Consider the following 22,750-nt stretch of genomic DNA (forward strand, 5'->3'; position numbering starts at 1 on the left):
TCTCAGGTGCCCGGGGTGAAGGATGCGTAGGCCTGGGCCTTGAGTGTACAGCATTCCCCTCACAGGGGTACAGTCCCTGTTTCTTCCCGCATTTCTTGTATGGCGATTCATTGATGTGGTTGATCTGGGAATTCTTGTTGGTTGATAGAGTCAAGCATGCAAGCAGTACACAAATGTCACAGGACACGTACCCCTGTGGTGAGAGGTGTGTACACTAGCCTGGGCAGTTCATGGCAGAGGCATGTCTCATAGAACGGAAAGACCCTCATTGCAGGTTTGCCAGTATTTCTGCTGGAAAAACCGCCAAACTAGGTTAACTTTCTTGCCTCTTGGTCTTGCGTATTTACTGCCTGAGGGGGAAACAGTGGACTTAGTCCCCATTTCTAAATCCATGGGGCTCCATTGTAGATATGGTGGATTACCGTGAGCCATAATTCCGCCGGAGGTGATCCGTCACTTTTTGCAGGTAAAGTGGAGGCGATACCTCCAGCTATGCGCTGAAGGTATCACCTCCACTTTACTACCATACTTGAAAATTGCCGGTGGGGGAAAGTGGCGGTAACAGAATCGCTGACACTTTACTGACACTTTTTCCCGCACCGTCAAACTTGTATCGACTCCCAACGTGCTACAATTACATAAAATAGAAATACACACATCACTCATTAACAAGGAACATTCCACAAAAGTACCCACAGGAGAGGTTACTGACTAAAAGACAAGTCCCACATGCCAGGGACATTTGAGGGGCATAGATGTGTGGGATGTGGGGAAATCAACATGAAACTAGAAAGAAGACAGGACAAAGAGCAAGGGGGTGACCATTGGCTGCTGAGTACTAACCAGTTCTTTTCAGTCACTAACGAAGGAACATATTACTTGGTAGATATTTGGGAAGAAGGGGGCCAAGTCTGAAGATTAGAACAGAGAATGAGGAAAATAAACCACATCGCACCAACATTGGTTGATGAGGACAGACCGTGAACAATTGCTACAAAACCTGCTGCTCTGCAGATCTGTTGTTCCTCCAGCACGCAGCGACTCATGGGTCACCGGACAACATGGTGGGGAATGCCCCGCTACTAGATTTCTTATGCGTGCTGGAATGTTCCCTCACTGCTACTGGTGGAAGTCTCTGCCGGGTCCACTGGGAAACAAAGTACATTTGCAGAAAGCTAAGGGGTGCAGCTTCTAGCTCTAGGAGGTGCACTAAGCAAAAAGAGCAAGATTACAGGAGATGCACTAAGCAAAAAGAGCAAGATTACAGGAGATGCACTAAGATTACAGGAGGTGCACAAAGCAAATAGAGCGAGATTACAGGAGGTGCACGAAGCAAAAAGAGCAAGATCACAGGAGGTGCACAAAACAAAAAGAGCAAGATCACAGGAGGGGCACTACGCAAAAAGAGCTAGATCACAGGAGGTGCACGAAGCAAAAAGAGCAAGATCACAGGAGGTGCACTAAGCAAAAAGAGCAAGATCAAAGGAGGTGCACTAAGCAAAAAGAGCAAGATCACAGGTGGTACACTAAGCAAAAAGAGCAAGATCACAGACAGTGCCCTACGCAAAAAGAGCAAGATCAAAGGAGGTGCACTAAGCAAAAAGAGCAAGATCACAGGAGGTGCACTAAGCAAAAAGAGCAAGATTACAGGAGGTGCACAAAGCAAATAGAGCGAGATTACAGGAGGTGCACGAAGCAAAAAGAGCAAGATCACAGGAGGTGCACGAAGCAAAAAGAGCAAGATCACAGGAGGTGCACAAAACAAAAAGAGCAAGATCACAGGAGGTGCACTAAGCAAAAAGAGCAAGATCAGAGGAGGTGCACGAAGCAAAAAGAGCAAGATCACAGGAGGTGCACGAAGCAAAAAGAGCAAGATCAAAGGAGGTGCACTAAGCAAAAATAGCAAGATCACAGGTGGTACACTAAGCAAAAAAAGCAAGATCACAGGCAGTGCCCTACGCAAAAAGAGCAAAGTTACAGGAGGTGCACTAGATCACAGAATGTTTTGTTGCTGCTTTCAGATGTCCCCCCACCACCAACACCCAGGAACTTTTAGCTTGGACAATCCTTTGGGTATAACACAAAGACCCTGGATTTGTGGACAGCTGCCAACTCTAGTAAAGTTATTAAAATGTATCAGTATTGTGACATTACAGCCTGCGGGAGGGCTACAACAGGTGTAATCAGAACACACTCTACTTCACCTCGGGCCCATAACGAAGGTAAGGAGCGATAACACCTGTTATAACGCTTCACCAAGGACAATAATGCCAATCTTAAATCTTAACAACAGGTAGAAAACCCAAAAGAAAAGAGTTTGGAAGGCGCTCCAAACCTGGTAGTGAGCATTGTCCTTGTGGAATTCTGGCTAAGGGAGACACTGAGCATGAATGTGGAACGTTGGGAGGAAAATAACAGGCCTTTTAACAGTGGTTATGGCCTTCTGCTGAAACATTGTTTACATTGGCCTCCGAACATCCCACAGTTATAGTGTAGCAATAAGCACCCAAGCTGGGGGCTTCACCGGGAGGTAATGGCCCTGTGCCCGTAGTCATATACCAGAGCAGAGTGAGGGCCTTAATGCTGGGCCTGGTGCCGTTACCACTCGATGAATCTGCAGAACTGATGCTTAGTTGTTTTAGCATCCCGAGGCTAGCCCTCGGGGTGAGAACTGCAACACATTAAGTGTCAAACAATGAGTCGTTTCACACACAGGCACCCTCACCCAACATGGCTGCTATGGAAATGGAGGGCCGGCTCTGTGCGATGTCCCTCTTCCATTTCCAATGCAGCAAGCCCTGTGATTGGAGGGTGAGGTGCAACGCGGCAGTGCCATGTCAGGAAAGTGGGAGCTGTCAGGGCTAGGGAAGGGGCGGGGAGAGTAGGGAGCAGGAGGGAAAATGGTTGCACTAGGTAACCACTACTTGGAGAAACCTGATTAGTGAACGCAACCACCAAGGGTGCTAATTAAACTTTAATAATTATAGCCTGGCTTTTGGTAGCCCTACTTTTAAAAAGACAAATTGGATTCACCCGAATTTGCAGACAAATCCCCCTTTCTGCCCTTGGTCTGAATGGGCGCTGTCTTCGCCTAACCATCAGAATTTTGGTAAGTGCGGTTTCATTGATTAAAACCTCATTGACTCTAGAATCACACTATGGATACTCTGTGCTGCCCAATGACACCAGTTGGAGATAGCACCGCATTTCGGCGCGAGCCGGTTTGGCACGAACGTTGGGCCGTAAGATCCATTTTGGCGCACCCAGTTCAGCGTCGAGATCTTTTGGTGCCAGCATGGTTGTGTGGGACAATACCCATATTTTACTATTGTATTGTGTCATGTGCACAAATTACATATATTAACCCAACTCAATCTGGATGCTTTGCTTGCCTTTTTCTGAAACATGACGTGGTTTGATATATATATATCTTGTGCTTATAAACACAATAAGATATCTACGGTTTTGGGGTTATGTCTTTGGTCTTGCAGTCCAGCTGGCCCAGGCTCAAGATGGCAGTAATGCTTCATTTTTTTATTTGATTAAAATAGTGACATTGTCGTGCCCAATTGGTCACGGCAAACTTTGCGCGCCAAAACGGGTCTTGCGGCCAAACGTCTGTGCCAAATTGGCCAGCGCCGAACTGGAGGCTCCGGAATGTCCTGCTCTGGCGTTTTCAGCCCAATTCCGCCAGCTTTCTGTGCCAGACTGCCATCTACTGGCAACAGCAGGAATCCTGATAGGAGCAGATAGTGACTCAAGAAGCAGTGGCACCCAGTGGCCAGTTGGTGTAACTAAGACCATGAAAGGAGCAAAGAGACAGCGGGTACAGCCTGTGGTCGAAGTGGGCGGAAGTAAGGGGACGGAGTTGCCCTACTTTTCCTGATCTATGGCATTTACTGGCCTCAGTGCAGCATTACTGCTTTAATGCAGGGCAGGGCCACTTACCAGTTAGATTAGTAAAATGGAGGCCTAGACAGTGGCAGGGAGGAGGGGCACGAGAAGGTAGGCAAACAAGGGAGGGGATAGATCCAGTGCTTGTTTGTGCACTTCGACCACTGGATACCACGTGGTCTGTCAGAGTGAAGCCTTGGCTGAGACCCTAAAGGGAGGAAACAGGGATGCATGACCATGTGGCAATGATAGAGGGTCTGCTGCGTCACGTGTTCGAGGGCTCTATAAAACCACCAATCAGACAATCGGAGGAAGGAAGCAGTTAGTTGCGCATTAATGCGTGAGGAGGCCGAATATCGCTTGTGGTAGAGTTCGCAGGGGCACGTAGAAAGAAAAGTTAGAGAGCAGATCGTCCCTGTTACAGCAGCGACATCTAGTGCCAGAGGCATAAAATGCAACATTGCAGCCTGCGCCGTGTCTGCAGGCATTCTAGCTGTGCCCATCGCTCTCTCATTTCTGACAGGACTCATGAAGGGCACACTCCGGCCTACCCTCCCCACCACTCTCCATCCTATTGGCTACTTTGAGCAGGACGGTTACTCGGAATCGCTTGCAATGTATTGCACACTTACTACACACTTACAGGTTCAAACTGTCTTGCAGGGCTCCACCAGCCTGGGTACGGAATGTGTTACGTCATCGTGTGTGGCCTTTCTGGTGGTGGTCTTGCAGGCAGAGGCGTAGGCAGGGTAGGGCCTGAGGGGCAAGGGCCACCCAAAATCTGTAAATGCCCACTCAGCAGCGCTGTGTGGGCATTTACAGATATTTTTGTCAGTGCAGTGGGCCCAACTACATTAGCATCAGGCCCCATTTGCTAGACAATCCTGGCTACGCCTCTGCTTGCAGGGCCAGCAAGGCCCTTCATATATCAGGCTGGGTGTGACTGGCATGTGAATGACCCCAGAGTACCATAGTCCATGTGCCCATGCCGGGGATAAGAGCAGACACGTTGGAGCAATAGAGTGTGTGACCAGTGTTTAATTGGGAAGAAAATAAGTGCCAAGGCCCAAATAGTTTCCAGCATGCCCGTGACACTGCAGGCGGGCAGTACCCCACAACTGCTGCCGCCACCCTTAGCTGCTCATTGTGGTTGATGGGTGCTCTATCATCACTTCATAATCAAACCGAGTCTGAGACAATACGTGCCTGGGCTCTAAATGAATGCCCGGGGCGAGCCCGGCAAACACCCCCACAAGTGAAGTACTGTTGACCTCTCTGAGTGTAGCGAAACCCACCCCCTGTGAAGGCGGCATCTGCCACCCCAGTGCTTTCACATCAAGAAGGCTCACTCCAGGCTCGGATTGGCTGATCCAGTAGGGCGATGGCCAAAGGGCCGGTCCAATGCGTTTTTGTATGGGCCCATTTTATGGTCCAGTGTTGTCCAGTTGACGATATTGTACACTTTGCGGTGGGATATACATTATGACCAGTTCTACTGACTCGATGTCCTTTCAAAAGCCCAATTTTTCACAATTGTTACAAAAAATGAAATGTGCTACACGGACAGTCTGTCGTGACACAGAAAAAGAGCACACGGAATTTCGGAATTGTGTGTCGCGTTTTGTTCTTGCTCGGGGCTAACTTTTGTCCCAATCCGAACCTTTGTAACTGTGACCTGTTGCTATAGGAGTGTGGCGCACTGTGTGCTGCTTTGAGCAGGGTTGTCTGGGAATGTGTGTTGTGTTGCTGTGAGCAAGTCTGTTGGAGAATATTCATCATGGTCTGTGGCTGTGGACATGTCTGCTAGGAAGTGTGCATCGTGGTGTTGCACTACGCATGTCTGCCGGAGGATGAGCATCCTTGTGTGCTGTTTTGAGCATGTCTGCCGGAGGATGAGCATCCTTGTGTGCTGTTTTGAGCATGTCTGCCGGAGGATGAGCATCCTTGTGTGCTGCTTTGGACATGTCTTCCAGAGGATGAGCAGTCTGGTGTGCTGTTTTGAGCATGTCTACTTGAGGATGAGCATCCTTGTGTGCTGTTTTGAGCATGTCTGCCATAGGATGAGCATCCTTGTGTGCTGTTTTGAGCATGTCTGCCAGAGGATGAGCAGTCTCGTGTGCTGTTTTGAGCATGTCTACTTGAGGATGAGCATCCGTGTGTGCTGTTTTGAGCATGTCTGCTAGAGGATGAGCATCCTTGTGTGCTGTTTTGAGCATGTCTGCCAGAGGATGAGCAGTCTCGTGTGCTGTTTTGAGCATGTCTGCCAGAGGATGAGCATCCTTGTGTGCTGTTTTGAGCATTTCTGCCAGAGGATGAGCATCCTTGTGTGCTGTTTTGAGCATGTCTGCCGGAGGATGAGCAGTCTCGTGTGCTGTTTTGAGCATGTCTACTTGAGGATGAGCATCCGTGTGTGCTGTTTTGAGCATGTCTGCCAGAGGGTGAGCATCCTTGTGTGCTGTTTTGAGCATGTCTGCCAGAGGATGAGCATCCTTGTGTGCTGTTTTGAGCATGTCTGCCAGAGGATGAGCAGTCCCGTGTGCTGTTTTGAGCATGTCTGCCAGAAGATGGGCGTCCTTGTGTGCTGTTTTGAGCATGTCTGCCAGAGGATGAGCATCCTTGTGTGCTGTTTTGAGCATGTCTGCCAGAGGATGAGCAGTCTCGTGTGCTGTTTTGAGCATGTCTACTTGAGGATGAGCATCCGTGTGTGCTGTTTTGAGCATGTCTACTTGAGGATGAGCATCCTTGTGTGCTGTTTTGAGCATGTCTGCCATAGGATGAGCATCCTTGTGTGCTATTCTGAGCATGTCTGCCAGAGGATGAGCAGTCTTGTGTGCTGTTTTGAGCATGTCTACTTGAGGATGAGCATCCGTGTGTGCTGTTTTGAGCATGTCTGCCAGAGGATGAGCAGTCTCGTGTGCTGTTTTGAGCATGTCTGCCAGAGGATGAGCATCCTTGAGTGCTGTTTTGAGCATGTCTGCCAGAGGATGAGCATCCTTTTGTGCTGTTTTGAGCATGTCTGCCAGAGGATGAGCAGTCTCGTGTGCTGTTTTGAGCATGTCTACTTGAGGATGAGCAGTCTCGTGTGCTGTTGTGAGCATGTCTACTTGAGGATGAGCATCCTTGTGTGCTGTTTTGAGCATGTCTTCCAGAGGATGAGCATCCTTGTGTGCTGTTTTGAGCATGTCTTCCAGAGGATGAGCATCCTTGTGTGCTGTTTTGAGCATGTCTGCCATAGGATGAGCATCCTTGTGTGCTATTTTGAGCATGTCTGCCAGAGGATGAGCAGTCTCGTGTGCTGTTTTGAGCATGTCTACTTGAGGATGAGCATCCGTGTGTGCTGTTTTGAGCATGTCTGCCAGAGGATGAGCAGTCTCGTGTGCTGTTTTGAGCATGTCTGCCAGAGGATGAGCATCCTTGAGTGCTGTTTTGAGCATGTCTGCCAGAGGATGAGCATCCTTTTGTGCTGTTTTGAGCATGTCTGCCAGAGGATGAGCAGTCTCGTGTGCTGTTTTGAGCATGTCTACTTGAGGATGAGCAGTCTCGTGTGCTGTTGTGAGCATGTCTACTTGAGGATGAGCATCCTTGTGTGCTGTTTTGAGCATGTCTTCCAGAGGATGAGCATCCTTGTGTGCTGTTTTGAGCATGTCTGCCATAGGATGAGCATCCTTGTGTGCTGTTTTGAGCATGTCTGCCAGAGGATGAGCATCCTTGTGTGCTGTTTTGAGCATGTCTTCCAGAGGATGAGCATCCTTGTGTGCTGTTTTGAGCATGTCTGCCAGAGGATGAGCATCCTTGTGTGCTGCTTTGGACATGTCTTCCAGAGGATGAGCATCCTTGTGTGCTGTTTTGAGCATGTCTGCCAGAGGATGAGCATCCTTGTGTGCTGTTTTGAGCATGTCTGCCATAGGATGAGCATCCTTGTGTGCTGTTTTGAGCATGTCTGCCAGAGGATGAGCATCCTTGTGTGCTGTTTTGAGCATGTCTGCCAGAGGATGAGCAGTCTTGTGTGCTGTTTTGAGCATGTCTTCTTGAGGATGAGCATCCGTGTGTGCTGTTTTGAGCATGTCTGCCAGATGATGAGCATCCTTGTGTGCTGTTTTGAGCATGTCTGCCAGAGGATGAGCAGTCTCGTGTGCTGTTTTGAGCATGTCTACTTGAGGATGAGCATCCGTGTGTGCTGTTTTGAGCATGTCTGCCAGAGGATGAGCATCCTTATGTGCTGTTTTGAGCATGTCTGCCAGAGGATGAGCATCCTTGTGTGCTGTTTTGAGCATGTCTGCCAGAGGATGAGCAGTCTCGTGTGCTGTTTTGAGCATGTCTGCCAGAAGATGAGCGTCCTTGTGTGCTGTTTTGAGCATGTCTGCCAGAGGATGAGCATCCTTGTGTGCTGTTTTGAGCATGTCTGCCAGAGGATGAGCAGTCTCGTGTGCTGTTTTGAGCATGTCTACTTGAGGATGAGCATCCGTGTGTGCTGTTTTGAGCATGTCTACTTGAGGATGAGCATCCTTGTGTGCTGTTTTGAGCATGTCTGCCATAGGATGAGCATCCTTGTGTGCTGTTTTGAGCATGTCTGCCAGAGGATGAGCAGTCTCGTGTGCTGTTTTGAGCATGTCTGCCATAGGATGAGCATCCTTGTGTGCTGTTTTGAGCATGTCTGCCATAGGATGAGCATCCTTGTGTGCTGTTTTGAGCATGTCTGCCAGAGGATGAGCAGTCTCGTGTGCTGTTTTGAGCATGTCTACTTGAGGATGAGCATCCGTGTGTGCTGTTTTGAGCATGTCTGCCAGAGGATGAGCAGTCTTGTGTGCTGTTTTGAGCATGTCTGCCAGAGGATGAGCATCCTTGTGTGCTGTTTTGAGCATGTCTGCCAGAGGATGAGCATCCTTTTGTGCTGTTTTGAGCATGTCTGCCAGAGGATGAGCAGTCTCGTGTGCTGTTTTGAGCATGTCTACTTGAGGATGAGCAGTCTCGTGTGCTGTTTTGAGCATGTCTACTTGAGGATGAGCATCCTTGTGTGCTGTTTTGAGCATGTCTTCCAGAGGATGAGCATCCTTGTGTGCTGTTTTGAGCATGTCTTCCAGAGGATGAGCATCCTTGTGTGCTGTTTTGAGCATGTCTGCCAGAGGATGAGCATCCTTGTGTGCTGCTTTGGACATGTCTCCCAGAGGATGAGCATCCTTGTGTGCTGTTTTGAGCATGTCTGCCAGAGGATGAGCATCCTTGTGTGCTGTTTTGAGCATGTCTGCCATAGGATGAGCATCCTTGTGTGCTGTTTTGAGCATGTCTGCCAGAGGATGAGCATCCTTGTGTGCTGTTTTGAGCATGTCTGCCAGAGGATGAGCAGTCTTGTGTGCTGTTTTGAGCATGTCTACTTGAGGATGAGCATCCGTGTGTGCTGTTTTGAGCTTGTCTGCCAGATGATGAGCATCCTTGTGTGCTGTTTTGATCATGTCTGCCAGAGGATGAGCAGTCTCGTGTGCTGTTTTGAGCATGTCTACTTGAGGATGAGCATCCGTGTGTGCTGTTTTGAGCATGTCTGCCAGAGGATGAGCATCCTTATGTGCTGTTTTGAGCATGTCTGCCAGAGGATGAGCAGTCTCGTGTGCTGTTTTGAGCATGTCTGCCAGAGGATGATCCTTGTGTGCTGTTTTGAGCATGTCTGCCAGAGGATGAGCATCCTTGTGTGCTGTTTTGAGCATGTCTGCCAGAGGATGAGCAGTCTCGAGTGCTGTTTTGAGCATGTCTACTTGAGGATGAGCATCCGTGTGTGCTGTTTTGAGCATGTCTGCCAGAGGATGTGCATCCTTGTGTGCTGTTTTGAGCATGTCTGCCAGAGGATGAGCATCCTTGTGTGCTGTTTTGAGCATGTCTGCCAGAGGATGAGCAGTCTCGTGTGCTGTTTTGAGCATGTCTACATGAGGATGAGCATCCGTGTGTGCTGTTTTGAGCATGTCTGCCAGAGGATGAGCATCCTTGTGTGCTGTTTTGAGCATGTCTGCCAGAGGATGAGCATCCTTGTGTGCTGTTTTGAGCATGTCTGCCAGAGGATGAGCATCCTTGTGTGCTGTTTTCAGCATGTCTACTTGAGGATGAGCATCCGTGTGTGCTGTTTTGAGCATGTCTGCCAGAGGATGAGCATCCTTGTGTGCTGTTTTGAGCATGTCTGCCAGAGGATGAGCATCCGTGTGTGCTGTTTTGAGCATGTCTGCCAGAGGATGAGCATCCTTGTGTGCTGTTTTCAGCATGTCTACTTGAGGATGAGCATCCGTGTGTGCTGTTTTGAGCATGTCTGCCAGAGGATGAGCATCCGTGTGTGCTGTTTTGAGCATGTCTGCCAGAGGATGAGCATCCTTGTGTGCTGCTTTGGACATGTCTACTGGACTATGAGCAGTCTCGTGTGCTGCGTTGAGCATGTGTCTTTGGGGATGTCTCCCTGTTGTCGTTAGCATGTCACGCTGCGTGTTGCGTGAACATGAATTGAAATATTTGCCTCGTCATGCTTCTGTGATATGTCTCTTGAAGTGTGTATTTTGTAGTGTATTGCTGTAAACAGGTTTGTCTAAGAATGTGTTTTGTGGTGTTTTTGTGAACCAGTCTTTTGGAGTATATTAATCATCATCTGTGGTTGTGGACATGTGTGCTGAAAAGAGTTTGTTGTGTTTTTGTTGCATGCATGTCTGCTGCAGGATGTTCATTCTTGTGTGGTGTTTTGAGCATGTCTGTTGGAGGGTGAGCTTTGTTTTGCTATGAGCTTGTGTCTTTGATGATGTCTCACTGCATGTTGCTATGAACATGTCTCACTCTTTGTTGTGATTAACATGTCTCATGGCGTGTTTTGCCGTGAACATGCATCGAAAGAAGTGCCTCGTTAAGTTCCTGCGATTAAGTATGTATTGTATTGTGTGTTGTGCTGCTGTGAATAGGTCTTTTGGAGCATGTTTATCCTCGTGTGTGGCTGTGACTGTGCGCGTCCGGTCGGGGATCTGCATTCGTGTGTTGCTGTGGGCATGTCTGCTGGAGGATGCTCTGCGTTGTATGTTGCTGTGTGCATCTTTGAGGGAGGCTGTGCCTCAATATTTGTGTGTATAAACACACATGCGTCAGAGCATGCGTGTATGTGCAAATGTGAGCATAGACCAGCCTCCATGATCTTATGGGTCCCTTGTATTATGCAATGCTGTGGATGCACATGTGAGTCTCTCTACGTGTGGATGCACATGTGAGTCTCTCTACGTGCGGATGCACATGTGAGTCTCTCTACGTGTGTCTCTCTACGCGTGGATGCACATGTGAGTCTCTCTACGTGTGGATGCACATGTGAGTCTCTCTACGTGTGGATGCACATGTGAGTCTCTCTACGTGCGGATGCACATGTGAGTCTCTCTACGTGCGGATGCACATGTGAGTCTCTCTACGTGCGGATGCACATGTGAGTCTCTCTACGTGCGGATGCACATGTGAGTCTCTCTACGTGCGGATGCACATGTGAGTCTCTCTACGTGTGGATGCACATGTGAGTCTCTCTACGTGTGGATGCACATGTGAGTCTCTCTACGTGTTTTCTTCAATGGTATGCTATTTCATGTCACAGCACTGTATGTGGATCATTTGTAAATGCACCAAACATGCAGTTAGCACAGCCCCATTGGCTGTTCTTTCCTAGCTGCCTTGGCCTGTCATTTCTGTTTTGCTGTATCTTGTCATCCCATATTTCCTGCATTGGGTCCTATTGCCTACCTTTTCTATCTCTTTTTTACTTTCATCAATTCACTCTAGAGTATTGTATCACAAGGCCCTACGTTGTTTGCCTCCTGCACCCGCTTTAGTCCCTACGTCCTCTCTTTCTCTTACTCCTTTCCTAGTTCCCTTCTTACCACCTCCTCCTTCTTTCGTTCTCTTCTTTCTCCTCCTACAAATGTCCCGCTGTTTCCTTCCTCACTCCCTACTTCCCTCCTTCCTCAGTTCTACCCCTGTCACACCTTCCCTCTTTTGCCCCTCTACTCCTGTTTCGCGTATATCTTCCTTGGCACCCTTCCTATCTCTCTCCTGCCAGCTTCGCCGCCCTCGATCGCCTTTAACGCCAGTCGGCCCTGTACCTTCTGTCTCTTTGCGCAGGGGGCATCCTCCAGCCTGGTGGTGAAGTTTGCCGACACGGATAAGGAGCGGACTCTTCGGCGGATGCAACAAATGGTTGGACAGCTCGGCATCTTTACGCCGTCACTCACACTGCCCTTCAGCCCTTACAGTGCGTACGCACAAGCGGTGAGTACCTGGTGGCCCTGCGCGGCGCAGCCATGCGATTTCTGGGATGAGGTGTGAGGTCCAATGAAATCTTTTTGATTACTTGCCAACCTGTGATTCTTTGATCCAGCGGGTGAGTGGCCGGGGCGGAGGTAGCCTCAAAGTTTTGGCAGTTTTGAAAGCTGGTCGTGAGTGTGGCCATTAACTCATTGGGTTGTTGCCAGCCCCTTCCTCTGAGCCCAGGAGGCTGACTAGCAATTGCGCCTTTCCTTGGCCTATTACGTGCTCATTGGAGGCATGGGTCGTCGAAAGGCTGAGTCCAGCAGCTACGTTTTTGGCTTCATCATGGGGGTATATGTATATCGCCTGAGCAGACTTTTGTCCTTTGCCGCTACACATTTGCTGCTAACATGCTAATAATTGTTAATAATTGTTTAAATGAAGAACCCAGTTGAGACATTTGACAACGTCTTGTGACCGCCCGGGTCTCATGTGAGAAGATGTGCTGAGTGTAATGGCAGAGTGCTACCTTCTGCTTGTAACCTCCTCTATTTGGTAGGGCTTAAGCCCTCCCAAGCCAAGTGCTGGCTTCCCCCCCTTGTTGAGGGGACACAAACCATGCTAAGAAAGGGGGCCCTTATTTATTCGCCCACAGTCCAATGCACTTCTGAACTCCTCACCGTGCATTGGTACCTCAGGATGGAAGGCCGAAGTCCAGGCACTGTAGACTTCTGGGCACCGCCATCAATCCGACAGATACTTCGGCGTCATCAATGTTTGGCGGTCGCTCTGTACATTCAGGACATTAGCTAAAGTCATATTCCTTTCAACTGCCTAGAACTGAAGACTACAGAACATTCAGAGGGGACATAAAAAGCCATGTTTCAGAAGTTGCCTTGCAATAAAACAAGTGACTGTAATGGCCTCCGCAAGCACGTATGGTCAGCGTGGCAACTGGAACATTGCTGCACTTTTCAATGACCTCTGCAGCATGCAGCACATATATAGTAAGCTTGGCCAATAATTGTCACTGGTTGATATTCTTCCCTGGTCTTCAGCCGACCTCATAGAGTGGCCTCCACATGTCAATCTACTGACCTCTACCACCAATACCGAAGTCTGGCCAGTGGGTGTCCCTGCTTTCCTAGTGTCTGTCTATTACTACTGGGCAGTCACACGGTGCCACACTCTGAAATGCCACTGCGTGCTGTACACTAGGGTCATTTTCTCCCCCTCTAGTACCTCTACCATGTCCATGCTCCAACCACCCTCAATGCGACATTGCTGCAGCGGGTCCTGTCTTCAGCCTCCACCTAGAAATTGCGAACGGTGCTGAAGGAGGGACGCCTGCGCCACCACCTCTGGCATGCAGGAGGAAACCTACATCTGCCGGGTGGAAGGGCATGGAATCAACACATGCCCTGTTCAATTTAAAATGCCAGCAATTGCCTAGAAACGGGTGAAAGCGCCCATCTCTAATACCATAAATTGCTGATGCTTTGCCTGAGCTAACACAATAAAGGCAGATTCCAAGCCTATAAAAATGAAATAACAGGAACCTTTAAGTGTGACATATTCAATCATCACCAGGTACCATGTATAGCAGTGTTGAGCTGTCCACTGTAAGCAAGGCATAGTATCAATAGTAAGACAGACACAAGTGATCACAGCTCAAGGGTGTTTATTGAACTTAAATCGGGTTTAAAAAACACCTATCTAACCCTAAATCTAAACATGGGAGCAAGCTACAACCACCATATAATAATAATGAAGTCCTAGTCGAGTCTGTCAAAATAAAAGGGCCTACACTAATAAACCTATTGCCAATCCTTACTTCTAAATACAAATAGTGTGGGAAACAATTTTATGCAAAAGAAAAGTGTTCAACAAATGATATGTCAGGATATTCAAGCCATTAGCTTCACTTCCCACGTTTCAGCACGGGACAAGGTGGCACACTTGAGCTTAGCACACTCTCTGGCTTCTCTAGCACAAGGATGCAGTTTGAAACCTCAACATCTGGACATTCTGTGCCAAATTCTCTTTGCCATTCAAAGTCTCTTATTCCAGGGGGCCTGATGCAAAACAACAAACATTATAGTTCCTTTCTTCTTAGGATTTCACATGTACAACTTCTGGGGTGATTTACTGTTCACCCCGGGACGCCCTCCACAGGTCTCAAACCCCCTTTGGCACAAAATCTTCAATTGGTCTCCCTCCGTCAGGCTCGGACCATGAGTCCACCTTGTTCAGGCTCAAGCTCCCTTTCCACAATATTTGCAATTGGTCTCCCTCGTTCGGGCTCGGGCCACTTTGATTTCACAGTTCAAGAAAGTTCCCTTGTTCCTTCTTACTTCCTAACATCATGGCCTTTCGAAAATGCACAGTATCTTTTCCCCAAACCTGTACGGGTCCCCCCTGATATCCTGTCTGTGGCTTGTGGCTCTGATGTTTTTAGTTTCACTTTTCACTTTCGGGCCACAAGTCCCATAAGCCTTTGTTCTTGCATTTTTCTTTTCATATTCACATACTTTAAACTTCTGGTTCTAGAATGCACTGCTTCTGCACCCTGTTTATACTGTTCTTTCTCTTACTTGCCTTTCAGAAATCTTGCTGTCACATGCCCTTTCCTTGGTGGCAATGCACTTCACATGTATACAAAATGTTCCTTTAGTTGTGTTTACTTAATCCTTACACACACGCGCACCGGGCTCCTCTGAACTTTGGACACTCACGGGCTGCCGTGTGCCACTGTAACAGTTTCCTTCCTTCAGCCTTGGGATCAGGGCTCCCTCTCACAGCACCTCTGATGCCTAGACTCTTTTTACCCCAAGGGAATAAGCACATGTCCACACAAAGTCTGTAGCAAGTTCTTTGCTAACGGCTTCCTTGCCGTGCTGAAGCCTTTCTTGTTCAGTGGGTCGGCAATCTGGCACGCTGTGCTCCTCCTCACCACTGGTCCAGCTTTCCACTGATTTGCGGTCTCCTCAGTGTGAAACAGGTTCCCAGCTCACTCACTGTGCTGTTTAGAACTACACCTTTTATAGATTGAATATTGGCCAAGTGAAGTCAGGTGTGGATGATTTAAATGAATTTCCTGACTTTGGGTCTCATCACGAGTTGGGCGGTAACGCTGGCGCTAATAGCGCTGGCGTTATTAGCCCTACCGCCAAACCCACAGGCGCTATTAGTGCTGGATCACGGGTTTGGTGGAACGGGTATTGCCCATTCCCCATTGTGCCCATTCGGGAATTCCCCATTCCCCATTGGGCTCAATGGGGAAATTTCGCGCTTTTACTGCCAGCGGATTTCCCGCCGGCAGTAAAAGTGCCGAAAATCAGCACAATCTTGGCAGATTTCCCCCCGGCTCAGAGCTGGGGGGAAATCAGCCGAAGCCGTTATTTGGCGGACCCTTAAATCCGGCGATAACAGCGCTACCGCCAGATTTAAGGGCTACCGCCAAACTCGTGATGAGGCCCTTTGTCTGACTTCATTAAGGTGACAACATGGAAGTTTTCCTCCATAGGAAGCTGTTCTCTGTTGATCCCTATGCAAAATCTGCCTTTGCTCTTTGCTTGTTCTTCTTCGTCCCAGTGATTGGGGAGGGGCATATGGGGTATGAACGTAACTGACCCCTGACTAAAGAAGAGAGGGTTATGGCTTGAGTAGGTGAAAGGGGGGATCTCAAATTTCAGGCCTGGGTACTTTCCTCCCATTTCCCAGCATTCCCTTCCATTTGTCAGTATGTGAGGCATTGTGGGACAGGTAGTTCTCGGAGGGTATGTATACTCCTTTATATGTCTTGGCTGAGATGGGAAGAACTGGGTATGGTGATAGGTAAAAAGGGGGGGAGAAATGGGAGAATACGCTTAGGTTTCTCACACCACACACCAGCAACAACCTAGGCCATTAGCAAGATATTTTTCTGGTTCTATGTGATTCGACCAGCTCACATCTAGTTAAATCCACCACCTTAAAAAAACCCAATCCCCAAATTCCTCTCCCGCGTGCCCACCTGCCCAAATCCATAAAATGTGATCCTCCAACCTCCTGCCCCTTCTCTCCTTGCTAACGGGTGGTCTCAACCCCATATGCACCTTTCTCCCCCACCTCACTTCCTTCTGTACACTGAATGAGGGGGGTCTGCCTCCGTGCAACCCGTCCTGAGACCCATCTGCCTGATTTACTCTGACCGCACTTACCCACTCCACCCCCCCAGGCCCTCTAACTCACTCAATACCTCCTAACCCTCTCATCCTCCAATCCCCCCTCTCCCTAATCTCCTTACCTGCTACTCTTTGCCATACCTCACTCAACTTCCCAGCCCCATGCAGTGAATGCTGAATATAGAAAGTGTACTATACCTTTGCCGATTCTGTGTTCACTGTACGGGACAGTCGGCCTCACAGGTTCAGCTACTCGTAATCGGCAAAGATGGATTCAACAAATCCATCTTCGCCGAATATGGGAAAAACATTTTTCTTAGGCAGCGCTGATGAATCAGGCTGTTGAGGACTAGTCTGTTAAACAGTTTTTGTGGCGGTTCAAGGAAGGATACTAAGCACTATGTTTGGACATAATTATTGTTCTTATAGTACAGATGTCTGCAACCTTTGACTCGCCTGATGTTTTGGTCTACAAGTCCCATTAACCCTAGCGGCACAGCCAATGGTGAGAGATCATTAGAGTCATAATCCGAAACATCTGGAAAGCAACCATTTTCAGACCATAGATGGATGACTCCAACCAATGTCCAGGACTGAGGAAGTGCAACCAGAGTGGCTAAATGAATTCATTAAAGAAAAGGACCTCCGCTGGCATAACAGCATAATAATAGAATGCTGTGGGTACATACTCCAGGGCCTCCTTTGGTCTCTGTTGGGGTAAGAACTGTTAGATTTTTTATAGCAAGAGGGATTCTAATTGGGGGACCAGTGACATGGATAGAATGGTGACATTAGTGCCGGACTCATTAAGAGGTTGGCAGTTACCCGCCAGTTCTGTCGGCAGGTTGCCATCAACACGTAACACTGATCACAAGTGGTGGCGGAACGGTAAATCCCCATTCCCATAGAGTCATATAGGACTCCATGGGAATGTGGGTACCGGTGCTTCAGTGAGAGACATGCAAGTCGGGCCTAAAAGTCCGGCAGGTCAGGCCTGCCGGGGGAACCATGCCCCAACTGGCATTCTCGTAGTATGGCAGTCCGGAAAGCGTGCTGGTACGTTGCTACCGGCACCCTTATTTCGGGATGGAATTCACACTCGTTTTGTAGGGAAGGCTGAAAGAGTTCGCCTTTGTGCTTCCTTCTGATATGTGCAGTGCATGGATCTCACAGACTCTCTGTAGAGCCTTCTTTTTCTACACAACTACTGCTTATAGTCAATCAGTTCAGTCTAGTAGGTGATACAAAAGAGAGACCACAGTCATCCTTGGCTAACTCGAAGGAGGAAACAAAATGTGGAAAGGGGTGTCATGGCTTTTGAAAATCTTTATCACATAGACGTTGTGCAAGTTCTCGTTGTGCATCATCACATAGGCCCACATGACGAGTTTTGCAGTGTGCGAAGAATTGCAGCAAAATGGCAGTATTTCCATTTGTATTTATTTGACATTTATATCGCACTTTTCTCCAAAGCACTGTACAGAACACACTTATAATACAATAAAATCAAGTTTACAAAATATATAACATCACCAAGATCTACATCAGGACTGAAGGAGATGGCTCTTAGTAGTTTGAAATAGACCGTAGGAGGTGATAGAACGAAGAAAGTGTGGGAGTGCATTCCAGTAGAGTGGAGCAGGCAAACAAAAAGAACAAACTTGTGATTGAGCACACGAGGCAGGAACTGATCATAGAAATAGAGACTGAGAACAAGAGGGAAGATAAAAAGAGACAAGAGATGAAAGACAATGAGGCCATAAAGAAATGTAAAGACCGTAGCGAAAGAGCTGCCACTTTAGCACACCACTGAATTCTGAAATAAGAGGCGAAGAGGCGGACTAACCCCGGCACATTGCTGGAGGTGAATCCTCTCCTTCACCTAAATAAAAAACCCGATTGGCCTCATCTGCATGACTGCTCGCAGTGAATCCAATGGACTCCAAACATAGGGATTAACACCGCCTTACCTCCACGTGTAAACTCGTGGTACGTCTGCGGGACCGAATGGCGGTAATGGTTAATGGTTTTATAGCCAGCCTAGCTTTGTTAGAGCCCACATCCAAATGCAGAAAGTGCTTTGTTGTATTGGTAGATGTGTTCTGGTCCTCCATGAATAAATCAGATGTCATATACAGAAATCATTAAATCAATCATGACCACTGAGAATTCATCTGTGCCACCTTCCATGCTATCGTTTTCAGTGCATTGTTTCCTATACAGAACTAGGAAAGACCTATGCAAAGGAGCCTTGCACCTTCCTGCATAAGGCATCCCATGCTGGACTCCTGACATGTGTGTGATGTGCAGCTTGGCACCCCTGCAACATCGAGCGTGGGACCCACGTCTGGGCTTACCCACGTGATTTAGGGTAGCTCGCGGAATCAGGAACCAGTGATCAATTCTTTGCTTTCCAGGATTCATTTATTTTGCTTTTGTGTATTTCACCCGTTGTTTCTCTTATGTTTCTAGTACAATGATTGTGCTTGTATATTCATAATATTGTAGCCCTCCAAACTCTGATATCACATTGTAGCTTAATTTCCCTCCCTGAAGGGCCGCCACTGATGCACGGGTTTACAGGAGTGTGGGGGAGGGGAGATTGCCCACGTGTAGGGTGCCCTCTGGGGACAGTAATGTGTAGAACACAACACCCCTCTCACTTCTGTGGCGTGACCTAGAAAGCCCGAAGTGTGGCTTGGAAGGTGAAAGGCCCAGAGCACGAGCAAGGCTAGCCACAGCAGTCTGAGGGTGCTAAAAATAGACTACCATGGTTCTGCAGCCCACAGTGTGTGAGATTAGTCTTCATGTGCGTGTCTATGTCTTTGTGTGTGTTTGGGAGGTGGAGGTTCGTGGCAGGCACACTCTCTGTTTGTGCTTCTTTTTGATGTATGCATTGCATTGTACGTGAGGATCTGTGTGTGTGTGTGCATGGGCGTCGTATGTTATTGTCTGCATATGTATGTGTATCTGTGTAACTGTGTATTAGTCTATGTGGAGTATGTTTGTTTTTCTGCCAATGTGCGTGTTTTCTGTGTGTTCGGTGAGTCTCCATCTATATGAGCATGATGTGTGTGTGTGTATTTGTGTGTAGGCATGCATACATATATGTGTGTCGGTGTGCACATTAGGAAATCCAAGACGTTGTGGGAATGAAGTACATTGTCAGCTTCTTTGTCCACATCTGCTTCATTTTGGTAAGGGAGCCCCAAAAAATCCCAATCCAGAGACAGTTTTGATTCCATTAATGCACTAAGGCATGCTCACAATCCTGCATGGTGGATCACCACTGCATCTTCAGACGCTTTTCTTGGCACCTCACGGACCACCAGCTCCACAATTCTAGATGTAACTGCGGATCCCACAGTTATAAGGTGATGATACTTATCATAAACACTATTCATAGGAATTAAAATGCTCCAATAGTCATGGTCATAACCAGTCCTAAAGAAGGAGATCTAATAATTTGATGTCACTGAAACCGGTCGACACTATATAAGAATAGGGATATCTCATAATTTTAGAGATACCCTCAGGAAATCAGCTCCTCGGTAGTGTTGTCTAGCAAACAACCTCTCAATACATAATCATTTTCTAACCACATTTCTATTTTTTTTAGGGACATAGAGGAAGATAGAATAAAGAATGGAGATTCCTTTCTGTTCCTTGTTTGAAAAAAAAGGTTTTCTGAATGTTTTTATATTCTTTTTTTTAATAATGTAGGTTTAGTTTAGTAATTACAGTTTGGCTAAATAGTGACACATTACGGTGAGGATTAGTTTCTTCTTTTCTATCCACTTTTATAGATAGGCAGCACATCACATATCACTGGGGATAATCTTGATATTTCAAAAGGGTGAGCACAGTTCTTTTTATAGGGCAAGAGTGATTGAAATACGAGCCTTTAAAAGTGATTCTTTCATCAATGTGATATATTGTTCTGAGGAATTGAAAGAATCAAAGTACCCCGTTGTCCCCACGTTCTGTATTGTTGATACTTATCAATGTACATTAATATCCAAAGGAAGTTACTTCCTGCAAACATTATTCATGGCCTTGAGAATAACAAAAGGCATGAAACACGTGTCGGACAATGTCACTGAAAGTAAACCCTGCTTTAATAGCGCTTTCACGAGAATCCATTGGTATCCATCAGAATCATTGTGTCAAGACAATATGAGGGAGAGCATCGACACCCTCTCCCGAACCACAGAAGCTGAATTGGATCGACCCTCCCACCGTGGTTGGCACGGGTCCCTGATGTTGGGGGTACAGGTAATCACGTGGCAGCCAATGGGGGAAAGAGGGATTAGGAAGAGGTTGTGGATAGGAAGGGGGAGTTTTGGAAACTGGAAAGAGGGTTAGGGTAGGAGGATTGGATGTGTAGAGGGGAAATTAGGAAAAAGAGCAGGTTGATACCATGTAACACATATTCCTGTGACCTGATCTCACCTGTTTGTTGCATAACTTGTATGAAACACAAACTTGCACTAGTAATCTCCCCTGAACATTTCCTTGACATCAAAACATGTATTCATAGATGGAGTCATGAACATGTATTCAAAGATTAACATTCATTCACCGTTCAACCTGAGTAACCAACAACAGCTAGTCTAAGTACAAAACATGATAAGCAGACGATAGTGAGCAACATTAAATGAACAAGCATAATGGAACATACAACTGGGGAATCTCCCCCACATGATTCACATGGCTCATGGCCTGACAGGCAATGTGTGACATGAGGAGACAAAACAAATACATAACATGTTGCAACCAATGAGTCCTTCACCTAACTTTGCCCACACTGGCTTGGTAATGTGTTTTAACCTCACACACTCTGATTTGAGAGCGTGTTTTGCAACTACATGCTCCGCCATGCAGTCTCTGTAACTGAGTACCCAGAAATATGCCATTTCATAAGTAGAAACGAGATAAGCAGTATAAAACAACTACATGTAGCAGTTGCTGCACATGCACTAAACAGACGTAGAGTCAAAAGAATATATTGGTAAAAAAAATGCAGTGGTTTAAGCAAAGACACATAGAAAAGCGGATGTATCTTCAAATTCTTGGATAACCGTAAACGCAACGCTGTCTGTGACACACATTTTTCAATCTCATATGGCCCAATAAACCGGGATGCAAATTTGCATGGTCCCACCAGTTGTAGATTCCGGGTGGATAACCACACTCTGTCCCCCACCTTATACCTAGGCGCACTTTGCCGTTTCCTATCTGCCTGAGCCCTGTAGGCGGCCTTAGCTTTCTCTAAATTGTGTGGTGCCTTTCACCTAATGTCAAGAAGCAACTGTTTTTTCTCTTCAAGGGTGGGAATCCAAGCTGATTCAGCCAATATTTCCAGTATCATGTTCTGTTCATACCCATAAAGGCACTCATTAGAAGTAAAGCTTGCACCCAATATGACATACCGTCCCCTAAATAGCACTGAATATACTGTTCCATAGTCTGGATAACCCTTTCTGTCTGCCTATCCGTTTGAGGATGGTAGCTGGTAGAGAGCGCACAAATGGTTCCTAACATTCTGCAAAAGGCAAGCCAAAACCTAGAAGGGAATTGTGGTCCTCTATTGTATACACTACTCTTTGGCAAACTGTGCAACCTTATAATATGCTGCAAGAACCGTCCACCAACTGACTGGCACTAGGAACCCCAACACGTTAAAGGAAGTGAGCCTGCTTGGAGAAATAGTCTATCACAACCCGAATGGTATCATGTTTGTTATCTTTTGGAAGGTCTGTTATGAAATCCATAGAAACATGAGTCCGTGGACTCATGGGTGTGGGCAAGGGCTGCAGAAATCCCATTTTCTTGGAGTGATCTGCCTTACACTGCATACAAGTCTCACATTCCTGAATGTGCATGTGTATATCTTTCTTCATTTCTGGCCACCAAAAATATTTTTCCAACTTACACTTGGTCTTTTGCTCCCCAGAATGCACAGCCAAAGGGGATTTGTGACACCAATACAGAGCCTTCTCCTGCCGTTCCTTAGTGGGTAAATGCAACCATCCTAAATGGTATGGAAGACCCTCCCAAACTGTCCGGGAAGTGTGACAAGTCACCCAGACCATTAATTCATTCCTCCCAATACTCTTGCACACTTGTCCTAATAGGTCCTCAGTAACTGCCCCAATGATCTTTCCAGGAGTTCTGAGAGGCTTCACCTTTGGAACCACATGTTCTAAATGTTGTAGACTGGACACCGTATCCACCTTCCCCTTTTTCCTTCCTGGGTGGTATGTCAGCACAAAGTCAAACCTATTAAAATACTGAGACCATCTTAGTTGTCTAGGGCTTAGGGTCTGAGCTATATTAAAGTATTCTACATTCTTATGGTCTGTCACTTGATGTCTAGCGCCCAACAAATGATATCTCCATTCCAAAAATGCAGCTCTAATAACCAACAGTTCTTTGTCCATGGTGGA

At 47.2% G+C, this 22,750-nt stretch overlaps 1 protein-coding gene across 5 annotated transcripts in view; it reads left to right on the plus strand.

Annotated features, from left to right (window-relative positions):
* The window catches only part of CELF5 (CUGBP Elav-like family member 5), a 473,699-nt gene that overhangs the window by 375,331 nt on the left and 75,618 nt on the right, over positions 1 to 22,750 (plus strand). For all 5 annotated transcript variants that reach the window (XM_069648428.1, XM_069648437.1, XM_069648412.1 and 2 more), the window contains one exon: positions 12,010 to 12,156. In XM_069648428.1, the coding sequence (XP_069504529.1) occupies positions 12,010 to 12,156 (147 nt within the window). The remainder of the gene's footprint in view (positions 1 to 12,009; positions 12,157 to 22,750) is intronic.

This window comes from Ambystoma mexicanum, chromosome 1p (assembly GCF_040938575.1).
Source record: "Ambystoma mexicanum isolate Mex_15411 chromosome 1p, UKY_AmexF1_1, whole genome shotgun sequence".
Lineage (NCBI taxonomy): Eukaryota > Metazoa > Chordata > Amphibia > Caudata > Ambystomatidae > Ambystoma > Ambystoma mexicanum.